The sequence below is a fragment of the Epinephelus moara genome, chromosome 10, assembly GCF_006386435.1.
Source record: "Epinephelus moara isolate mb chromosome 10, YSFRI_EMoa_1.0, whole genome shotgun sequence".
NCBI classification, from domain to species: Eukaryota; Metazoa; Chordata; class Actinopteri; order Perciformes; family Serranidae; genus Epinephelus; species Epinephelus moara.
Window position 1 is genome coordinate 44,174,068 of NC_065515.1, and position 24,407 is coordinate 44,198,474.

At 41.7% G+C, this 24,407-nt stretch overlaps 1 protein-coding gene across 1 annotated transcript in view; it reads right to left on the reverse strand.

Annotated features, from left to right (window-relative positions):
• LOC126396256 (receptor-type tyrosine-protein phosphatase F-like) overlaps window positions 1-24,407 on the reverse strand; it is a 706,276-nt gene that overhangs the window by 262,793 nt on the left and 419,076 nt on the right. The window contains exon 13 of the mRNA XM_050054194.1: window positions 4,844-5,037. Within this exon, the coding sequence (XP_049910151.1) occupies window positions 4,844-5,037 (194 nt within the window). The remainder of the gene's footprint in view (window positions 1-4,843; window positions 5,038-24,407) is intronic.

A 24,407-nucleotide genomic window follows, 5' to 3' on the forward strand; every position in this document is an offset into this window, starting at 1 on the left:
CAGTCCTTAAGCCCCTACTGTGTAGGCCATGAAGTGTGTGTGTGTGTGTGTGTGTGTGTACGCTAAATCGGCCTAAATGTAATATAGCCTATTGTTTTTGCCTTGCAGAGGGGAGGAAACACGACTCTGGGATGCTTGCTGATTCCAACCTGTTAAGTGTCCTGGAGGAGCATGCCATTTCTCCAAGTGGTCAGCGCATGTGTGTGTATGGGGACCCTGCATACCCACTGCGTGTGCACCTTCAGGCTCCATTCCGCCATGGCCAGCTCACGCCACAAATGCAGGCTTTCAACAAGGCCATGAATGAAGTCAGGGTGTCCGTGGAATGGTTATTTGGGGACATAGCCAACTATTTCAAATTCATGGATTTCAAAAAGAACTTGAAGATTGAGTTGAGCAGTGTGGGTAAACTTTATGTAGTATCTGCTCTTCTAAGGAATGCATTAACATGTTTGTATGGAAATCAAACCTCACAATTTTTTGGCCTTGACCCTCCATACATTTAGGACTACTTTTCATAAAATAGGTGGTGGGAGGTGATTCATTTTTCATTTTCTTCTTTTGATTTGTAATGTTATACACAAGGTTATTTCAGAGACAATAGTCTTCACTTCGGTAATGGGGATCCACAATAAACATTATTATTTGTATTCTGGATGTGTATTTTTGCTATGTGTGATCATTGTTTACAAGAACTGAATAGAAAAAATGTCTTATAAGTCCTGATATGAATCATACTTTTTTATTCAGTTTACAAAAATCCACAGCTGGTATTCATTTAAGGAAAATAACATTGCCAGCTGGTATTCGGGTAAAAAAAATGTTTCAAAATAGATAATATTCACAGAGGTAGGCTATTCAGTTTACAAACAAATGTTTCAAAATAATATTCACAACTGGTAAAAAATAATGTTACAAATAATATTTCAAGAAATCTAGAATTAGTCCTTTTTTTGAGGCTCTCTATGAGGGCAAGCATAACTTGCCCTTGTTGCTGCTGCTGCTGCAACATCATGGCCTGTTGTTGCTGGAGAAGTGACATAATTTCGTTATGTTGTGTTTGGCGTTCTTGGGCTCTCCTCTCTTGGCCTTCCAGTTCCAGTCTCTTTAGTTCTATTTCCTTCTCTCTCTGTGTTCTCTCTGCCTCCCCTTTCTCTCTTAAATATGCAATTGTATCATTGCCACTTCTCCTTTTTCTTTTACCCTCACACTCTTCTTCTCCATCTTCACTTACCCTTCTTTTTGCTTGTCCCATCCTCTGCATTGCCTTCTTCCTCACTCCCTCTGCTTTGGCCTGGTCTGCCTCTATCTTTTTCACACTGTCCTAACCCCCTCTGTTCTCCTCTGCTGCTTGTTCTTTCTCAGTTATTTCTTCGATGAGCAGTTCCAATTCTGTTACATCTTTTGAGGTCTCACTGCTCATCTCATCTTTTTGGTTATCAGATTTGAATTTTCCTTGTAGGGCAGCGAACTTCTCCCTCACTGCCCTCGGGGTAACCTTGAAGTGGAGCTCCTGGCAGCTGTTAAGGGACTCTGCCACCCTGTTCCACATCTTGCCTCTCTCTACACTGCCTTTCTTATGTTTGAATGGCTCTGTCACTAATATTTTCCGGCACAGAAAGATGTTGTGGGCCTCCGTCCACTCCGTTGGAGGCCTGCAGAATAACAACATGAACATCAAAGTTGTTAGCAAAGTAGTTAGTTCAGTGTGAACTGTAATTGTAACTGTGACCTACTGTGTGCGTTTATTTGTCCCCCTCCCACTGGCCAAAGATGCAGATGACATAGCTTCAAGGGAAATGGAAAACTGTTAATATTAGATTAGATTATTCAAATGTATTGTCATTATGCCAAGTACAGGTACAGAGCATAATTTAAAGAAATGTGCGTATTTTTTATAAACTTAATTTGAAAAATTCAATTAAAAAAAGACCTAAAATTTGACAACTTAAGCACACATTTAATCAGAGCGTGAAGGAATGGAATAAAGACTAATGTACATAGTATTTATAGGGTATACTGAGAAATTATATACCGTATGCAATGCAAGGATGAGGGGAGAATATAGCCTGTAGCAGAAAATACTTCACTATGGTTTTTATACATGAAATATGAAATATACATTGTATCCTGCATCTGTGGGAAAGGATTGCTAAAACATGTAATATATAGTGTGTCACTATCAATTGTAGAACATGTTTCATTTCAGAAATATAATGAAAACCATTTAATTCACTCACCTGAACCACGCGTTGTAGCGACTACTTGAGATGCTTTGTTTTCTCGTAGTGAGTCAGCGGGCTACAGCAGGCAACACCGGCACTACGGCTTAAGTCTCGATCAGTGAGCGCAGATCTATTTCCGGGAGCTGTAGCTGTGGCAAAATCCGCCGCTGCTTAAAGTCCCTGTTAGCAGAACAAGGTTGTTGTCGTACTGCTGCTTCAAGAATATAAGCAAAACAAGCCCGAAAAAGGCAATAAGAACGGCGTCGTCAAGCATCTTGTTATCCGGAACGAGGACTACAGTGTTTTCTTCCGGTAAATGTAAACACATAACATCTGCCCCGCCCCCTATCCAATCAGAAACCTTCCCTGCCCCAAACCTTGCGCGGACCTGAATAAAGGCGATTAAAAAGGCGTTTAAACTGATCTTCCGTGTAAACCCTCATTTGGAATGAATATTTCCCATGTAAACTACCTGGAAAAACTTTAATTCCGAATGATTACATTCAGATTTATTTCATTCTACATGAGAAGCCATCATGTAACCGCACCCTCTGACAGCAATATTCACCTACATTAGGTGCACTATTACTTTTACATGAAATTACTACTTCAGTATCTTGTGCAATATTTTCTTGACATCATATGCAATTTTACTTTTCAATAACATGATAACTTGTCAATTTAGTGCAATATAATTTTCTTAAAATCATGTGCAATAATACTTGTTATTGTCATATCATATATAATATAACATTGATTATCAGGAACGTAGTTCATTGTTTAAAACTCTTGTACTTATCTTACTTCCATGTAAGTGTTGTGACTGAACCCAAATGCAGCACTCTGAGGCAGGCACACAGTTGGTAATGACCTGTATGATACACAAGGTAATAGGACCTCGAGCAGACGGTTAATTCTTCAGGCTCAGAGCCCTTACACAGTTTTTGGGTTCAGGGTCAAGGAAATGAGCCGACAGGTAAGTAAAAGGACACACACACACAAGGCAGCGTGTGGTGTCTCACAGCAGGCAACTGACAGCAGGTTGGAACACTCACTTTAAAACGTTGTGGCAGGAAAACACCACACAGCTATAGGCGTGGCTGGCTAACAGGGTGCAGGTGAGTGGAAATTTACCAGGAGCAGGTGAGGGAGAGAAGCAGACTGTGACATTCCATTGTTACGCCTCTGTTACGCACTAGTTTTTGCTTTTTGCTCCTTAAAGCTATAGTGCGTAACTTCTGTCGCCTCCCAGCGGATAATGCGTTATTACAACTAATAAGCCGGCGGCACTTCCATGTACACAGAGTAACACTTGCCACACACCGTGTACACGGAGTAACACTCGCCAGCCGCCACACAACGTGTACACAGAGTAACACTCGCCAGTCGCCACACACCGTACACAAAGTAACACTCGCCACACACCGTGTACACAGAGTAACACTCGCTTCACACCATGTACACAATGCTACACAACGTGGCGAACACCAGGCTGCTAACATTACATTACGTTCATAGCACCATTTCCAAGAAAATAATAAAGTACTAGGTCCAGTACATGTAACAACAACACATACTACTCATAATATAATTATAAACCAAGTCACTTACTTATCCAACAGCAGCAAGGCAACATCCGTGTCTGCCCTCAGCCCAATTTCTTCCTTCAGGGCTCTCCACCGAGGAAAAGCGACGCCAATTCAAATCCTTGTTTGCCTTCTCCGTCAGTCACTTTCCTTCTTTGCTAATAGACCTTCAGCCAAACGTCCAGGCTTTTTCTTTGTGGTAGGATCCACTTCTGAACCGTGTCTCGGTCGCTTCTCCGCCATGCTGCTTTCTCTTTCTACCTGCGCTCTACCTCTTGCTATGACACTCTCCGCTCTTCCTCCCCCTCCCTTCTTGTTGTGAGGAAGCATTTCCTGTGCACCAGTGTGGGAATGTTGCCGGTCGACACGCAAACTAAAAATGATATATATTGAAAAATATCGCGAGATGTTAGAGGAGCCGATCGGCTTAATCAGCATTGTGTCGTCTCCTCTAATAGTGGCTTGGGTGAAACGGACATTTACGGACCTGTAGAAGTTACGCACTATAACTTTAAACACTTTATCTTCTATATTTTGAATATTTTACTGATATTTAATACTCTATTGTTTTAAAAACTAGGCTCAGTGTGTAACCCTGACCCAGAGAACCCACAGATTGTTCTGGTTTTTACTGGTTTGTTGTTACTGGATTGTGAAGGTTAATTGTTGTTTCTGAAATTGGGGTTACTGTAATTTGAATCATTCTCCAGCACAAGAATTTGCTTCAGGATAAACAAAGTTCTATTGAACTGAACTGAATTTAATCAAATGTGTGGTAGTGAGTTGACTCAAGAGGGCAAACTGTGTAGGAGTCACCGCAATGTCTCCAATATGCTCTATGCCCGCACAGTCATGTTCACTGCAGCAATTTACTCGGATTTACGAAAATGATATAAAAACTATAAAAACTTAAATCGTACTTGGTTATATGTATTTACAGTATTGGAAGATATTATTGAAAACTGTTGATGCTGTGTTTTACAATTAGTCAATGCTATTTGATGTGCTCTCCACAGCTGAGTATGACAGTACCTGGGCTTGAGGAAGGGAAACGTCCATGATGACTGGCTGGCCATGAGGCTCCCCATTCTCTAACCTGGAGTAGACCAGCTGGTAGCCTCTGATCTGGCCATGCTGCTTCACAGACAGGGGAGGCTTCCAGGTCACCCTGATGGCAGTGGAGTTGAGGGCATTTGCCTCCACCTTCCTGGGAGGAGCTCCAGGCACTACAGCACAACAAAGCACACAACATCCATTTTAGAGTCTTAAGGGGGATTGAAATATTCTTTTTATGCCTCCACACTGGCAACAGCCGTGGCTGGAGGCATTATGATTTTGGGTTGTCCTTCTGTTGGTCTGTCTGTATATCCAGTCATCCCATTCTTGTGAATGCAATACCTCAAGAACACCTGATTAGATTTTGGTGGTCGTAGGTCAAGGTCAAGGTCACTGTGAGCTCATTTGTCTTAATTGCGTGAATGCCAAAATTCAGGAACTCCTTCAGGGAATTCCATAAATTTGGAACAAATGTCCACTTGGTCTAAACGATGCACTGATTAGAAATTGGTCACAAAACATGTTTTGGGCCAAAACTCAAGAATTCATACACTAATTATACAAATTTCTAATAGAATAAAATAATGAAGTGATGACATTTTATGTCCAAATTGTCAAAGGTCAGCGTAACTGTGATGTTCTGCATTAACACTTTTCTAGCCATTATTCAACATCTTATCTCAGGAACAGAAAGGGAGACATTTGGTCAGATACTGAATTGGTGACACTAATCTTGGGGGTCCACCTTGAAACTGTGCTGATTGTATAGATCTTCTGTGCTGCCAGGGGTAAGGTATGTGAAGCATCCATGTTTTTACAGACATGGACGTAAACTGTAGCTGCAACTTGACTGGTTCACAGAGGCATACAACCACAAAGTGGTAATTCTAGTTTTGTATCTGCATTTACTTTTTGGTCACAACTCCCATTCACTCATACTGCCACAGTAAACTGTCCAATTCCTGCTCAGAAGGTACTCCTGAACAATGTCTCTACAAAGATGTATTGATTAAATGTTTTGCCCTCATTCTGATCTGTGATTACTGAGTATCTGCCAATATTTAGATAGATTTGACAGTTCAACAGCTGCACTATAGGTGAAGGTATTGGAAAACATTCCTTCAATCATTAATCATCCAACACCGCTTATCCTGCTTATCCTATTCGGCGAAACTTGTTGTTTCATTTATAAAGTTTCAAATGATGATTAAAAGAAGAAGCAATTCAGCCCTCTTGTGTGTGATCTATCTGCTCATTTACTATCACACTTAAACTGATTTTGATTTATTTTTTTTTAGGTGGGCAAAATAAATCAGATTTATGTGGATATATTATAAGATTTCTACCACAGCAGGATTACACATCATAACAACAATTTAAATGTCCAACATGTCAGCAGAACATGTGCTGGATAGAAGCAAACTTGTGTAAAGCCTGTCACATATGTGATTTCTCTATCCTAATATGATAAGAAAGTTATAGTCCTAGAGAAGGTACAAGATAATGTTAAGGTTACTAGCTATCTTTGCAGGTGACACACATCAAAGCATGTCACATAGAGCCTCAAGAGGGTGCCTAGAGCAAGGTTTATTCTACTTTATAGAATATCAAATTGAGCACATGAAGATTCATCTAGAATGCTTGATCAGCTTCAGAGGGAGTTGGAAATGAATACAAATTTCACTTCATTAACAATGAGGTTGTGCAAATATTAATTTAATTCAAGACAGACAAGGAGAGGAAAGGCTGTCTTACAGGAAACACCCTGTACTAAAAGATTAAGACATAGAGAGGAAAGTTGTAAAGCAGCCGCACAGCCAGCAAACTAAGTTCTGTATTTTGTTGTCAGTTCTATGCACTTTAGACTAATTAGAATTGTTTAACCCCATATAGTATCCGCAAGCTTCCAGCACCACACTCCAAGTTGGAGAAAAAACTTTATTGAACTTCTGGTAAATACAAATCTTCTGGCTGTGGTGTGGCAGAAGAATGAAAGACCGATGGAACAGACAACAACACAACAATACAAGACAACAATATAAGTAACTTTCATACATACAGTACATTTGTGCACACTAATGAGCAAGGAAATGTCTGTCTAACTTACTTTTAAGGTACCTGAATATCTATACTATATGCACCTAGCAATTGCTGCACATAGACGTTAACATTTTACATCTATAGTTTATTTACAGCTACAACATCTACCACCCAAGGCCAACTACCACTGTCCTTTACAGCAGACGAGGTGAGGGCGGAGTTCAGGAGACTGTGTACAGGGAAGGCTGCAAGCCTGGATGGAGTGTGTCCAAGGCTCCTGAAAGACTGTGCAGCCCAGCCAGCGGAGCCCCCAGTGGATCTTCAACAGGAGTCTTAGAGCAGGCAAAGTCCCGCTGCAGTGGTAAACATCTTGTCTCGTACCAGTGCCCAAAGTGGGGCACCCAGCCGAGTTAAATGACAACTGACCACTGGCCTTGTGATCACACATTATGAAGACCCTGGGGCGCCTGGTCCTCCGTTTCCTGAGGTCAGAGGTCACTGATGCACCAGTTTGCCTATCAGGAGCCCACTGGAGTGGAAGATGTGGTTCTTTACATGCTGCATTGGGCCTATACCATTCTCGGAACCCAATCGGCATCTGACTTCCGGCAGACAGCGATACAGCCTCTGGGGGCAGACGCCCGATTTTTTGGCATTCCGGTTTGATTTGGGCGGAGGAGGTGAATTTTTGTTTCCGACTTCCGTTTATATATAAGTAAATATGCTGAACCATTGCGATGGATTCAGAGTTTGCAGCGACGCCAATTATGTTCTGCCTCGTTAGTTCACCGCACGGACCGTTTAACCTGGCAACAACTGCAGCCGGCTCAAACGTGATTGGTCAGTATCACGCGGACTACAAACAACCTACAACTGGAAACCAGGGCTCTTCCGCTCTTCTTCCGGAGGCAAGATCTCCGGGGTTTGCCTACAGACTCTACATTCACTGACAACACCCTACAAAATAAACACAAAAACAACAAAAAGGAAACAAAAAAACAAAACAAACAAACAACAAGGCACTTAGCTATAGTGTAACCCTCTAAGCCTAGAGCACGACAACCATGCGTCCATAGAGGGTTCATTCATCAAATCTCATGGTCATTCACTAGATGAGATAGATCATTATTTTTGACATATTGAGCAAAATGACCCCACACATTCTGGAACACGTCTTGTTTATCTTTTAGAATATAGGTGATTTTTTTCCAAGGGTAAACACAGAGATAGTTCCTTTAACCATTTCGCAATGCTTGGTTTGTCTGTATGTTTCCACGATAAGGCAATAACTCTTTTAGCTTGTAGTAGACAGTTATCTATAAGAATTTGTTCATTACGTTTCATCTTATGACCATCTGGGTAGAGGCCCAGTATAAATAGTTTGGGGTCCAACTCAACATTGACCAATGAGATCTTTTGAACCTCTTGCCTAACCTCCTCCCAGAATTCCTGTACTTTTGGACATGACCAAAGACAGTGGAACAGAGTGCCTTTGTCTTTTCCACATCTATTACATAAATCTGGTATTTTATCATTAAATTTATTAAGTTTTTCTGGTGTTATGCACGTCCTCATCAGCCAGTTATATTGTAAGAGTTTTAGACGTGTATTACCCGTCTGGGTTTGGGCCACCTTACAGGCCTTATTCCACTGTTCCACTGTGAAATCCTCCTTTAAATCAGATTTCCAAGCATTGTGTTTGTGGTTAGAAGATTCTGGAGAACTTGCTAACAAAAGATCATAAAATTCAGATATAATACCTCTTCCAAATGGGTTTTGGTTTAAAGCTTTCTCTAACACAGACAGAGGAGGGATCTTCATGGAGTGACCCTGGTTAGACCCAACAAAGTTCCTTAGTTGTATGTATTTAAAAAAAATGTTTACGAGGAATGTTAAATTGAGCAACTAGTGCTTCAAGTGATAACAAATTCCCACTTTGGCAATCAAAAACATCCTTTAGCTGTCCCAAACCCTTATCAGCCCAAATCTTAAAGCCCCCATCAGATTTTCCTGGGATGAAATAATCACTGCCCCAAATTGGGCTAAAGCGAGAGATGGAAGAGGTATCTTTTAAATGATTTTTAACCTGCTGCCAGATACCAATCATATTTTTAACTATGGGATTAATTGTAAATTTTTGGATATTTTTAAATGAATTTGAATATATGTAATTAGGGATGTCCCGATCCAGGTTTTTCACTTCTGATCCGATACCGATATTACAGCCTTGAGTTTTGGCCGATACCGATACTGATCCAATCCAAGCGCGTATTATACATATTCACTTATTTTGTTGTCAGTCATGTTAGAAAAGGTTTGATCAAGCAATATTACTCCAACAAGAACAACTACTTAATCGGGTTAGTTAGAATGATCCACAACAGTTGGTATGAGAAACTGACCTGTTTATTGTTAACAGGGTTAAATAAACAAACTTTAAACTTGAACATTAACATTAAATAAAAAATATAGCTGGTTTGCTTTGGCTGCTTTGGCCCCTTAATAAATAGAAAATAAATCAACACAAGAAATCTTTAAAATGTCTAACATTGAAATTAAAATAGCAGCAAGACTCCACACACTTGTGCTTTGGCCCCCTAATAAATAAAAAATAGATTAACACCACAAGACATTGTTGACATTTAACAAACAATGCAGCCTTTCCTTTTCAGTTATTTTAGTAGTGTCAGTGCCAGCCTGGTGCTGCTGTTTCCTGGGACCAACAGAGGGGACAAAAAACCACACACAATATTGTACAACTGTTTAAACAAGCAATAGTCCATCCATGGCTCCAATTTCACTAATTGTGCCCAAAACAATGCCATCAGTGCTCTTTACTTAAACAGTAAGAGTGTAAACCAAATAAAAATATCACTCTCAAAAAACCAGAGCAGAAAACAAATAGTCAGTTAACTAAGTTGACCGCTACTCTTCCTATCCTCCGTGTGTGTGTCTACCGTCTGCATGCTGGCCTGGTGGATTGATAGTAAGAGCTGGAGCGGATCACTGGAATGGACTGCTTGACTCGCGGAGCGCTGGGCTGGAGCGGATTCCGTGAAAAACTGGATCGGAGTTCTTGGATCGGCATTTTTCCATGCAGTCCGATCCGATAGATACAGCTATTGTGGCTTGTATCAGGAGCAGGAGTACAAGGACCTTGTGGATGCCTTCAGGGACTGGTGCAGTAAGTGCTGTCTCTACCTGAACACAGCCAAAACCATGGAGATGGTGGTGGATTTCAGAAATAGAGGCCAGTCTCCATACAGGGGGAGGACATTGCGGTGGTGCACACCTACAAATATCTTGGGGTCCTCTTGGATGATAAGCTGGACTGGTCCTCTAACACTAAAGCCCTCTACAGGAGGGGACGGTGCCACCTGTTCTTCCTGCGAACACTGAGGTCCTTTGATGTGTGTGTGGAGATGTTGACCATGTTCTATCACATGGTGATGGCCAGTGCACTCTTCCCTGCTGCAGTGTGCTGGGGAGGCAGCCTGATGGACAAAAACACCATGCGATTGGACCAGCTGGTTAAAAAAGCTGGCTCAGTGCTCGGCAGGAGACTGGACCCAGAACTGTGGTGGAGAGAGGCACATTGAACAAACTGAAAGCTATAATGGACAATAGTAGACACCCTCTCCACCAGGGGCGATTGCTCTGAGACAACAAGGGAGGGTGAACTTCCCCTAAAATTTCACAGAAGAAATGGTCAAATATGCACTATTGAATTTACATTAAAATAAGAATTTACATTGCATTAAACGTGCGCTAGGATGCGTTTAACATCATGACTATGATGTTCAAACATCAGCTGTTTATCACCAGTTTTCAAACGCGACCTCCCTGTCATACATTCTCGTGTCAGCACGGTGGACGTGGAGCCTCCAAGCATTCCTATGAGACAGCACTGAGCAGGTTTTTTTAATATATATGCGACAAAATTGGCACTTCCAGGGAGGCTCAGCTTCCATGGGACCTAATGGAGCGGTAGGCGGGAGAGGATGCTCGGTGTATGCATGATGATTGGAGGAATTGTCTAAAAGGCTGAACCCTCGTAATTTCCATAAGCGATATAGCTCATTTTCTATGGCATGATTGCGGTTGAAAAACGGCTTCCATTAAATGTTCCTTTGATAAGTTACTGCCTCGCTACAATATGACATATTTTATGATGTAAACTTAAAGTGAGCTTCCCCTGTTTGAAAGACCAGCAGCTGCCACTGCTCTCCACAGCCTCCTGGATTGACAGAGGAGCAGCTGCAGCAGTCAGCTCATCTCACTGCGTTGCAGAACGGAGCGTTTCAGGCGATCCTTTGTCCTTTGTGAGTGGATTCAGTCACATACACACACACACACACACTCTCACTCATCAGCTTAGCCACAACTGGACTGGGCTGTGGAATGGGCAATTTTTATTTAATTTTTAATTTCTATTTAAATGCACTTATTTTCAACTATTTTATTTTCACTGTGTTATTGTTGATGAGGGTGTAGGGAATTATAATAATAGGCCTCACCAAGGGGCACCATTAATGTTGTAAACAATACTGGGCGTCACACGGAGGCACCATTAATGTTGTAAATTATACTAGTAAGTAAGTAAGTAAGTAAGTAAGTAAGTAAATCTTTATTTATATAGCACCTTTCACAGCTCAAAGTCACAAAGTGCTTCACAATAAATATACAAACAGTTAAATAAATAGAAAACACAGCAAGTACAAACAGCAAAAAATACAGTGCAACCGAAACACGATCTACTGTATATACAATCTATATAATTACTTACAATTGTCCAAACGCCCGCCTAAAAAGGTGAGTCTTCAATTGTATCTTAAAAATGTGGACACAGGTTGAGGATCTCAGGTCCAAGGGCAAGGAGTTACAAACCTTTGGGCCCACGGATTGAAAAGCTTGGTCACCTCGAGTTTTCAGCCTTGTCCGAGGCACAACCAGGAGCCCCTGGTTAGAAGACCTCAGTGACCGGTTGGAGATGTAAGGGTTGAGGAGCTTGCAAATGTAAGCGGGGGCTACTTTGTGGAGGGCTCTGTATGTCAGGACCAGGACCTTGAATTGGAATCAAAAGTGAACAGGAAGCCAGTGCAGGGATGCCAGGATGGGAGTGATAGGGCAAGACTTATGTGACCGAGTGAGCAACCTGGCAGCGGCATTTTGGACAAGTTGTAAACGGTCCAGAGATGTTTTACTGAGGCAGGTGAACAGTGACTTGCAGTAGTCAAGCCGGGAAGAAATAAATGCATGGATGGCCATTTTCAGCGAGTGCGAGACAATGGACCTGAGTTTTGCAAGGTTTCTGAGGTGGAAGAAGCATGAGCGGGACAGAGAATTGACATGTTTTTCAAACAGCATATTTAGGTCAAAAATTACCCCAAGGTTCCTGAGGTCAGACCTGATGTTACGTGCCAGTGACCCCATGTGGTTGACGACCTTAGAGACTGTAGAGTCATCCGCAGTAATAGTTGGAGGAAGTTGTTTGCCATCCAATTCTTGATAGCAGACAGACATTCATGGACTATGTTGATTTCATCTATGTTATCTGGTTTAAATGACAGGTATAGTTGGATGTCATCTGCATAACAATGATAGGAAACGCCTTTGAAATTACTGATGATACGGCCAAGGGGAAGCATATACAGGGAGAACAGTATAGGGGCCAGAACAGAACCCTGAGGCAGGCCACACGACAGTGGGGCGGAATCAGACACAAAAAGGGTAACAGCTACTGAGAAGCTTCTCTCACTGAGGTAGGAGGCGAACCACTCCAAGGCACTCCCCAAGACACCCACCCACTTACTGAGCCTGTTGAGCATGATATGGTGGTCTACAGTATCGAATGCTGCACTCAGGTCTAATAACACCAGTACGGAGCGTTTGCCCGCATCGGCAGCCATCATGATGTCATTAGACACTCTGAGGAGGGCTGTTTCTGTGGAGTGCTGCTGCCGGAAACCAGACTGGAATTTATCTAACAGGCCTTGGGTGGTCAAGAAGGAGATAAGTTGGTTTGCTACTACTTTCTCAAGGATTTTAGATATAAACGGCAGTTTGGAGATGGGTTTGTAATTTTTGGGTATGGAGGGGTCTAAGCTTGGCTTTTTGGAAAGCGGCTGCACAGTAGCCTATTTGAAAAACGATGGAACACAGCCTGATTTCAGGGAGGTGTTAATAATGGAGACCAGGCTAGGGCCCACAGAGCTAAAAACCTCTTTCAGCAAGGATGTTAGTAAGATGTCTGGCGGACTGGAGGAGGATTTAATGGTGCTCAAAAGCTCAGTCAGATCCAGCAGAGTAATAGAGGAGAAACTGCTAAGAGAAGCCAGCCTGGGTGGACAGGTTGGAGGGGAGGCAGCGGAGGGGGTGATACTAACCCTAACAACAACAACCTTATTCACAAAAAAAGACAGAAAATGGTTACAATCCTGATTGGAAGAAACAGGGACTGAGGGGAGTGGAGGACTGATAATGTTATTAATAGTCTGGAATAACACTCTGGGGTTTCACCTGCTGGAAATGATTGGAAATGCATGAAAGCCCTGAGTCAGGAGCGCAGACATTTGTTTTTTTCATTCAAGGTTACAAATAATGTTATGTTCCTTAAATGGCTTGATTTAGTTTTAAAGTTTAATTTTCTTAACAATATAGATGCCGTGTTCATCCATTCTAGTTCTCTTATAACTGCATGTTATTATCAAATACTTAATCATTGATAAGTGTGCGTGCTTCCCCCGCCCCTCCCAACAAAAATCCTGCCCCCCCTCTCAGAAAATAGTTCCGACGTCCATGATTAACTCCAAATTTATAGCAATTTCCTGTTTCATGGCGAGACATCAAAAGTAAACCTTCTGCAGCACGCATAGACACTAATGATATGTCACATTTGTGTACATCAAATATAGACCACAGCACTGAAATTTCAGGTGAATCCAAAGATAACTGTCTGGTAAGAAGTACTTCCTTTCACCACTAGGTGGCGCTATGATTATCAGGAAATATGGTAATGAAAATGTGTTCAGGGCGGGACTAATATGAATCATGTGAAGTTTGGTGGAGATTGGACCATTTATGCCAAAGCTACAGCAATTTCGTTTTTCATGGCGAGACCTCAAGATTCAACTCTAAGCAGCGGGTGCGCCATTCAACATTGGGCAAATCCTGTGATAACTTTTGGTCACAACGTAGTCACACTTACATACACCAAGTTTGGAGCCAATCTGATTTAAATCTGTAGGACAAGTTCGTTAATTTACAAGCCCTGGAAATGGGCAAAAATGCACAAAAGTGGCACAAGTAAATTCAAAATGGCGGACGTCCTGTTGGGTTTGGAGCATGGCTCCAAGAGGCTTTTTTGTACGTGATAGAGTGTTACAGATGCCTACCAAGTTTCATACATGCAGGTCAAACCAGCTTTGGGGGCTGCTTAATTGAAATATTCTAGGGGGCGCTGTTGAGCCATCTTGGTGCATCAAAGCACAAAAACCACCTCAGACAACAGGACTTGCGACCTGTAATATGTATACAACAAACAAGGTGGCGCCACGGTGACAGCGTTTGATGAAAACCCAAAAGCTTCATTTTTAAGTATCATCAAGGTCTAAGGACTTAGATCAGCAAGTTTGACGTGGGTCTGATTATCCTGCTAGAAGAGGGACATCAAAGAATGTATAAATTAGCTTTCTGTTGCCAGTAGGTGGCGCTATGGCGGTGATTCAAAATTCCTCTGTAGATGTGTTCAGGGCTGGACTGTCATCATATGTGTGAAGTTTTGGGAAGATATTCCCACGTGGAATCAAGTTACAGCAACGTTTATCATCACGGTGAAACATCAAAGTTCGCCGCCAGGCCATGGCCACGCCCTTCGACGAAAACTCACAGTTTCCACAATAAAGCGTCATCAACGTCTTATGACTTTTTTGACCAAATTTGAGGTGGATCTGGTCAATTCTGTAGGAGATGTACATTAAAGTCTAAAACATGACATTTCCCGTTGCCAGTAGGGGGCGCTATGTTTATCTCTAATTATTGACATGTAGACATGTTCAGGGCAAGACTGTCATCAATCCTGTGAAGTTTGGGCAAGATTGGACCATGTATGCTGGAGTTATAAACTACTTCCTATTTAGTGGCGAGACCCCTAAATTTGATGCCATCCCACGGTCACAAGCACTGACGAAAAGTCAAGCTTTTGATAACTTTTCATCTTCAAGGTCTTGGGATGGGACAGACCAAGGTTTGAAGTCGATCGGATGAAATCTCTAGGACTAGTTCGTTCATTTATGACCCCTGGAAATGGCCAAAAATACACCAAAATTGCACAGTAAATTCAAAATGGCCGACTTCCTGTTGGGTTTAGAGCATGCCTCCATGAGGCTTTTTTGTATGTCTCTGGGCGTTACATAAGCCTGCCGAGTTTCATACATGTAGGTTAAACTGGCTTCAGGGGCTGTTTCCTCAAATTTTTGTAGGGGGCGCTACTGAGCCATTTTTTGGAACCCGCGCACGAGACCCTTAAAATATCAAACTTTTCACCAGTTCTGAGATGTGTGCAAAGTTTCATGAGTTTTCGGGTATGTTAAGCCTCCCAAAAAGGCAATTCATTTGGAGGAAGAAGAATAATAATAAAAAATCCTTGCATTTCAATAGGGTCCTCGCACCGCTAGGTGCTCGGGCCCTAAAAATCCTTGCATTTCAAGAGGGTCCTCGCACCGCTAGGTGCTCAGGCCCTAATAATAATTAAAGCTGCAAGCAGCTGTGATCGGGCCCTTGCTCCCCCATGCAACCGCGGGGGCCTGAGACACATGGGGACTGTGGCGCGAGACGAAAAGGGAGAAAAACACCTGGCAGGAGCGAAAAAACGCAATGTTTAGTTCATCCACCGGGTGGCGCTACGAGCGTAACCAGATGTGGCCAGGTGCGTTCAGGGGTGGACCCTCATCACACGTGAAATTTCGAGCAAATCGAACAATGCATGAAGGATTTATACCAAGTTGATGTTCCGTGGCGAAGGATGAAAAGTTACCACCACCGCTGCGGCAGCCTGCAACATGACAGGACACGTGTGTCACTGTGGAGATTCATGAACTTGATCATCATGTGGCCACAAAATGTAGTTGATCAGATCAGGAGCTTGAGGTTGGTGTTTGTCAGTGTAAAAGATGGCATTTCCTGTTTCCACAAGGGGTCGCCATGAGCAAGATTGCCTACGAGCATATGGAGGCGTTGAGGGCAGGGCTCTTATCATGTATAGAAATTTTGAAGCAGTTTGGATGAATTATGTGGGAGAGCCGCTTGAATATGCATGGTGATGGATCAAAAATGGCAGTGCCATAGCAGCCACACTTTTTTACCTACAGACATGCAGAGCACAACTTCTGTTCAGCATAGTCTGTGGATGATCTGTAAAAAATTTGAAGTCGATTGGATGAAATCCCTAGGACTAGTTCGTTAAAATACAACATGTGGAAATCACGCCAAAATGACAAGTCAAAATCAAAATGGCTGACTTCCTGTTTGGAGTAGACCATTGGTGCCAGAGACTTTTACGTGCGACTGGACAACATACACGTGTACCAATTTTTATGTTCCAACTCCAAAAAAAACCCTATGGGGAGGGGTTTTTGAAAATTGCAAGGGGGTGCTATAGAGGCATTTTGTCCCCCCAATGGGCGATGCCCCTATCAGATGCAAGAGCTCGCCATTCTTGACCTGTGTATCAATTTTCATGAGGATATGAGGTCGCTGAAGCCATCAAAAACCCAAACGCATTTGGTGGTGAGGGAGGCGCCATAGCGGCCACGCCCCTTGACATAGAGAAAAGCTTTTAATAACTTTTGATCAGCATGGTCTCTGGATGATCTGTAAAAAATTTGAAGTCGATTGGATGAAATCCCTAGGACTAGTTTGTTATAATACAACATGTGGAAATCACGACAAAATGACAAGTCAAAATCAAAATGGCCAACTTCCTCTTTGGAGTAGACCATTGGTGCCACAGACTTTTATGTGCATCTGGACAACATACACATGTGTATCAATTTTCATGTTCCTACTGCAAAAAAAAAAAAAAAACCTATGGGGAGGGGTTTTTGAAAAATTCAAGGGGGCGCTATAGAAGCATTTTGTCCCCCCCATGGGCGACGCCCCTATCAGATGCAAGAGCTTGCAAGAGTAGCTCGCGCTACTGAAAAGTCCATAATATGCGTCTGGACAACATACACATGTGTACCAATTTTCATGTTCCAACTCCAAAAAAAAACCCTATGGGGAGGGTTTTTTTTTTTAAATTTCAAGGGGGCGCTATAGAGGCATTTTGTCCCCCCCATGGGCGACGCCACTATCAGATGCAAGAGCTTGCCATTCTTGACCTGTGTGTCAATTTTCATGAGGACATGAGGACGGTGAAGCCATCAAAAAGCCAAACGTATTTGGTGGCGAGTGAGGCACCATAGCGGCCACGCTCCTTGAAATAGACGAAAGCTTTTAATAACTTTTCATCAGCATCGTCTCTGGATGATCTGTAAAAAAATTGAAGTCGATTGGATGAAATCCCTAGGACAAGTTTGTTAAAATACGACATGTGGAAATCATGCCAAAAGCACAAGTCAAAATCAAAATGGCTGACTTCCTGTTTGGAGTAGACCATTGGTGCCAGAGACTTTTATGTGCGTCTGGACAATATACACATGTGTACCAATTTTCATGTTCCAACTCCAAAAAAACCCCTAAGGGGAGGGGTTTTCGAAAATTTCAAGGGGGCGCCATAGAGGCATTTTGTCTCCCCCATGGGCGACGTCCCTTTCAGATGTAAGAGCTCGCTATTCTTGACCTGTGTATCAATTTTCATGAGGAGATGAGGTCGTTCAAACCATCAAATTGCCAAACGTATTTAGTGGCGAGGGATTGATAGTCGCCACGCTGCCACATGGACACCATTAGACGTAGCTTCACAGCGTTGATAAGGTAGCTTCACCAACTTGTTCTGCATGCATTACAAGTGGAATGAAATTGATGCAGTCAAGTTTGTGGCATTAGTACATGTTAAAGAAAAAACTGGTCACTTCCTGTGACCACCGGGGGGCTCTATGAGTTAGGTGGGATATTAACATATCGGGGCGTTCGGGGCGGAGCCATCATCATGTCCAGCAAGTTTGAAGCTGCTGAGATCAAGTATGTGGGCAGCAGAGCCGTTTGAAATTCGATGGCAAGAAAACGAAAAGTCGCAAAAATTTGTCACGTCCTAGCGGCCACATCCCTTGACATAGAGAAAGGCTTTTAATAACTTTTGATCAGCATGTTCTCAGGATGATCTGTACCAACTTTGAAGTCGATAGGACGAAATCCCTAGGAGGAGTTCGTTCAAATGTAAGTTGTGGAAATCGCCGTAACAAAAAAATTCAAAACAAAATGGCCGACTTCCTGTTGTGATTTCACCATGACGTTAAGAGACTTTTTTGTGCGTCTCGGTATGATACATGTGTGTACCAAATTTCGTTTGCCTACAACAAACTAACCCCAATGGGGAGGGTATTTTGAAAATTTGTAGGGGGCGCTATTTCGGCATTTCACGCCGACCATGTGCAACCGGCCAAAAATATGGAATTTCGGATGCGGCCGGACAAATGTGGAAAGTTAGAAGCATTTTCAAATTTGGGAAAGGGCCGAAATTGGGACACGAACTGTCGCAAGAATAATAATAATAGCAAAAACAGTACGATTTCAATAGGGTCCTCGGACGACTTCGTCGTCGCTCGGGCCCTAATAATAAACAACGCGATTTCAATAGGGTCCTCGGACGACTTCGTCGTCGCTCGGGCCCTAATAAATAAAAAATCCTTGCATTTCAATAGGGTCCTCGCACCGCTCAGTGCTCGGGCCCTAATTAAAGCTGCAAGCAGCGATGAACGGGCCCTCGCACCTTCACGCAACTCGGGGGGGCTGGCAGGACGCCTTCTGACGCGTCAGTTAATTTCTCTCAAACTTAGACATCGCATGCAGGAGTGACTCTGCATATTCTTGATACAGTGCTGGAATGACATATTTCACATTTTGTATCACTTCCTCTTTCCACCAGAGGGAGTTGGAGAGCGCACTAATTATACATCATGTTTTTGTACATCAAATATACACCACAGCATGTAACTTTCAGATAAATCGAAAAATAAGTGTTTGATGAGACCTACTTCCTGTCGCCACTAGGTGGGTCTATGATTATCAGGCAATATGGTAATGAAAATGTGTTCAGGCCGGGAGTAATATAAATCATATAAAGTTTGGTGGAGATTGGACCATTTATGCCAAAGCTACAGCAATTTCGTTTTTCATGGCGAGACCTCAAGATTCAACGCTCGGCAGCGGGCGNTATCATCAAGGTCTAAGGACTTAGATCAGCAAGTTTGAAGTGGGTCTGATTAACATGCTAGAAGAGGGACATCAAAGAATGTATAAAGTAGCTTTCTGTTGCCAATACATGGCGCTATGGCGGTGATTCAAAATTCCTCTGTAGATGTGTTCAGGGCTGGACTGTCATCATATGTGTGAAGTTTTGGCAAGATATTCCCACGTGGAGTCAAGTTACAGCACCGTTTATCATCATGGTGAAATATCAAAGTTCGCCGCCAGGCCATGGCCACACCCTTCGACGAAAACTCACAGTTTCCACAATAAAGTGTCATCAACGTCTTATGACTTTTTTGACCAAGTTTGAGATGGATCTGATCAATTCTGTAGGAGATGTATATTAAAGTCTAAAACATGACATTTCCTGTTGCCAGTAGGGGGCGCTATGTTTATCTCTAACTATTGACATGTAGATGCGTTCAGGACAGGACTGGCATCAATCCTGTGAAGTTTGGGCAAGATTGGACCATGCATGCTGGAGTTATAAACTACTTCCTGTTTAGTGGCGAGACCCCTAACTTTGACGCATTTAACTTTAACACACGCATTGACGAAAAGTCAAGCTTTTGATAACTTTTCATCTTCAAGGTCTTGGGATGGGACAGACCAAGGTTTGAAGTCGATCGGATGATATTCTCTAGGACTAGTTCGTTCATTTATGACCACTGGAAATGGCCAAAAATGCACCAAAATTGCACAGTAAATTCAAAATGGCCGACTTCCTGTTGGGTTTAGAGCATGCCTCCAAGAGGCTTTTTTGTATGTCTCTGAGTGTTACATACGCCTGCCAAGTTTCATACATGTAGGTTAAACTAGCTTCAGGGGCTGTTTCCTCAAACTTTTGTAAGGGGCGCTACTGAGCCATTTTTTGGAACCCACGCCCGTCGCTCAGGCCCTAATAATAAACAGCACGATTACAATAGGGTCCTCACAGACGATTTCGTCGTCGCTCGGGCCCTAACTAATAATAATAATAAATAACAATAATAAACAGCGCGATTACAATAGGGTCCTCACGGACGACTTTGTCATCACTCGGGCCCTAATAAACAGCGCGATTACAATAGGGTCCTCACGGATGACTTCGTCATCGCTCGGGCCCTAATAAAAATAATAATAATAATAATAATAATAATAAACAGCGCGATTACAATAGGGTCCTCACGGACGACTTCGTCGTCGCTTGGGCCCTAATCATTCGAAAAACAATAGGGACCTCGCAGGTTGAGACCTGCTCGGGCCCTAATAAACAGCGGGATTTCAATAGGGTCCTCCGCGGACGACTTCGTCGTCACTCGAGCCCTAATAATAATAAACAGCAGGATTTCAATAGGATCCTCGGACGACTTCGTCGTCGCTCGGACCCTAATAAAAATCTGAACAATTACAATAGGGTTCCCAGCACCGCTGGTCCTGGGAAACGGGTCTGCTTGCATACGCGTTCCCCAAGCCCCACAAGCTTGGACCCCTAATAAACGGAGCAGTTTCAATAGGTCCTTCGCCTGGCCTTCGGTCGGTGCTCGGGCCCTAATAATAATAATAATAATTCCTTCAGTTTCAAGAATAACTGAAGACAAAAATCCAAACAAAAACAATAGGTTTCCCAGCACTGCTGGACCTGGGAAACGCGTCTGCTTGTATACATGTTTCCCAGGCGCAACTCAGCCTCCACGCCCCATGGAGCCCACGATAATCGGCCCCAAAGGACAACAGGCTCGGGGCGAGCGTCAGGACACAGGCCAACGTCTGAGCTGCAGTATTCAACGTAATGGGAAGTGCATTGGAATTACTAAAGGCTGAATGGTTTTGTTGCAATAAGTCACACCCACTTTGACCAATCATTACCAAACTTTAGATTTTTTTAGATTTAGATTTAGATATATTTATTTAGCACAAGTTAAAAAAACAGTGCAAGGAGGGAACGAAGCCCAGAGGGCTTGTACAGAGTTCCACTCCCATCATCTAAGTAATACGTAAAACACAAGATAAACAATAAAATGTACAAACACAGAAAAACTATAAACATAAACAACATATAAGAGAAGATGGATACATAATAAGGATTACATTAAAGAAAATGACATGATAAGATGTTTTTTCAATAACTTTCTGAAGGATGTGAAAGATAATGTTTATCTTAGAAACACATCCAAGTCATTCCAGAGTTTTGGACCTATAAATGTGATATTAAATTGATGACTAGATGTTCGACAGAAGGGTAAATGAAGACTGCCACTATGCCTAGTTGAATATGAATGAAAGTCAGATGAAAATATAAAAAAAAATTGAAAAGTGTCAGGAAGATCTTGTTTGCTGTTGATAAACTTATGCACAAACAAGCATGAGTGGAAAACATTAAGTTTGTGCATGGGTAATATTGAGTATTTCATAAAAAGAGGTGCAGTTGGTTCGTGTCTACTAGACCGAGAGATCGTTCTTAAGAATCTTTTCTGGATTATCAGTAATTTGTTCAGGTAAGTTGGATAAGTTGCAGACCAGACAATATTGCAGTAAATCATATATAGAAATAGAAAACTATAATACAAAGTCAAGTGAGCAGAGGGATTGATCAGGGGACAAACCTTTTTCAGTATACCAAGCATCTTCATTGATCTTTTGCAAACTTGATTAATATGATTATTCCAATTTAGACCTTCATCCAAAACAACACCCAGAAATGTGGTGTGTGGTACTTGAAGGATTTCAGTTCCGTTAATTAGTATTTTGGCTTCTTCTTTTGCATAAGATTTATTTTTGTTGCAGAAGATCATGAAGTTACATTACATTAAGAGTTAGCTTATTGATCTGGAACCAATTAGAAACAGTTGATAATTCATCATTTACACATACAATGAGAGACTTGAAGTCATCATGAACAGCTATAAGACTGGTGTCATTGGCAAATAATAAGGGGAGAAGGTTATTGCAAGACCTAGGCAAGTCATTAATGTAAATTAAAAATAATGAAGGGCCCATGATCGATCCCTGTGGAACCCCAAAGAAAATACTTGATTTGGTAGATGAGACACCATTTAAATAAACAAACTCCTCTCTATTTTCCAGGTAAGAGATCAACCAATTGAGGGCAACATTCTGGATTCCATATCTATTGAGCTTTGAAATGAGAATTTTATGGTTGACAGTATCGAATGCTTTGCTTAAATCAAGAAAAACACAAAGGGCAATTTTTTTTTCCGTCCAGAGCTGAAGATATGTTATTGACAAGTTGCAGCAATGCATGCTCAGTGGAATATTTCCTGCGAAAGCCATACTGATGGTAATACAGGATATTGTTACAGCTAAGTGCTTGGAGATTCTTACATGTACCAATTTTTCCAAGATCTTTGAGAAACAGGGTAATATGGATATTAGTCGATAGTTGCCAAAGTCCTTTGTGTTACCAGATTTAAATATTGGTATGACTTTGGCAATTTTGAGTTCTTGGGGGACAATACCAGACTGAAGAGATAAAGAAAGAATGTGGGTTAGGGGATGGATGATGTAATCTATTTTTTTCTTTCATAAGACTGCTTTTAATACCATCATGACCTTGGGCGGAGTTCTTTAGGTTCTTAATAATTTCATACACTTCTTCAGCACTGGGAGGATCAAAACCAGAAAGTGGTGAAAATGTACCTTTAATAAAACTACATGGGTTCACATCAGAGTCCTTTATGCTAGATGCAAATGAAGAGCTCACGTTGACAAAAAACTCATTGAAACCCTCAGCTATATCTCTCGGGTCAAAAAGAGATATATCCTTTCCTAACATCTCAGCAGGTACAGCAGCTGGAATTTTTTTGCGATTAAGTAATTGGTTGATGAGGTTCCAGGTTGACTTAATGTCATTAGAAGCTTGAGTAAAGTTATTGGCATAATATTCTTTTTTTACCTTCCTTAATGATAGAGTAAATTTATTTTTATATTTCTTGTATATTTCCAAATTTTCAGAAGTGGGGCTACTAATAGCTTTCCTATATAGTTTATTTTTCTTGCGAGAGCATTTTTTTTAGGTCATCCGTTATCCAGGGTTTCCCTTTGGATGAGTTATTCTTGTTTTTTGAGGTGACCAATGGAAAGCAAGTCTCCAGAATTGAATTAAAAATAGCTAAAAATAGCTGATAGGCTTCATTAGCATCTTGTAACTTGAGAACCTCATCCCAGGACACGACACTGATCGAGGACTTAAAGGACTCCATGTACTGTTTAGTAAATTTGCGATATTTAGTTTGTGAGTGATCAGAGTTATTGCATCTATAATTTCCTTTGGTATGTATTATCTGAAATACAGGGAGATGGTCTGAAATATCCGACATTAATAAACCTGAGGTAATTTGAAAGTCCAGAGAATTGAATAAGATGTTGTCGATGAGTAAAGTTGAAGATCTAGTGATTTGGGAGGGCTTAAGATATTAGTGGGAAAAAATAAGTAGAATATAGTGTGTTCAGAAAGTCAACTGTAGATGGCAATTCACTCTTAAGCAGATCAATGTTGAAATCACCCAGAAGTACACACATTTTATGTTCCTTAATTATAATTTCCAAAGTGAAGTAAAGAGCCTCATTAAATGTGCTGGGGTCAGTATCAGGTGGTCTGTAGATACAACCAATAATAATAGTTTTCCCATTAAAGGGACGGCAAGATGAGATTTCAATAAACACAGACTCCACTAAGGTACTTTCTAAGTGGACACTCAGTTCCTTTCTGGTGGTGAAATTGAAATTTTTGGACACATATAAGGAGACGCCTCCTCCCACTTTGTTCTTTCTACAAGAATGAATAGCATTATACTGGGATATGGGATAAAGATCTGTAATACCATCATTTAACCAGGTTTCGGAGAATGCCATAACTGAGAAGGAATGTGTCAAGGTTGATAGATGTAATTTTAGGTGATCATAATTTGGTAACACTTTACAATAAGGTACACAAAATTAGAGTAGTTACTGAGGAACTAATGAGGAACTAATGAGTAGTTACTGAGGAACTAATGAGGAACTAATGAGTAGTTACTGAGGAACTACGGTACACAAAATTAGAGTAGTTACTGAGGAACTAATGAGGAACTAATGAGGAACGAATGAGGAA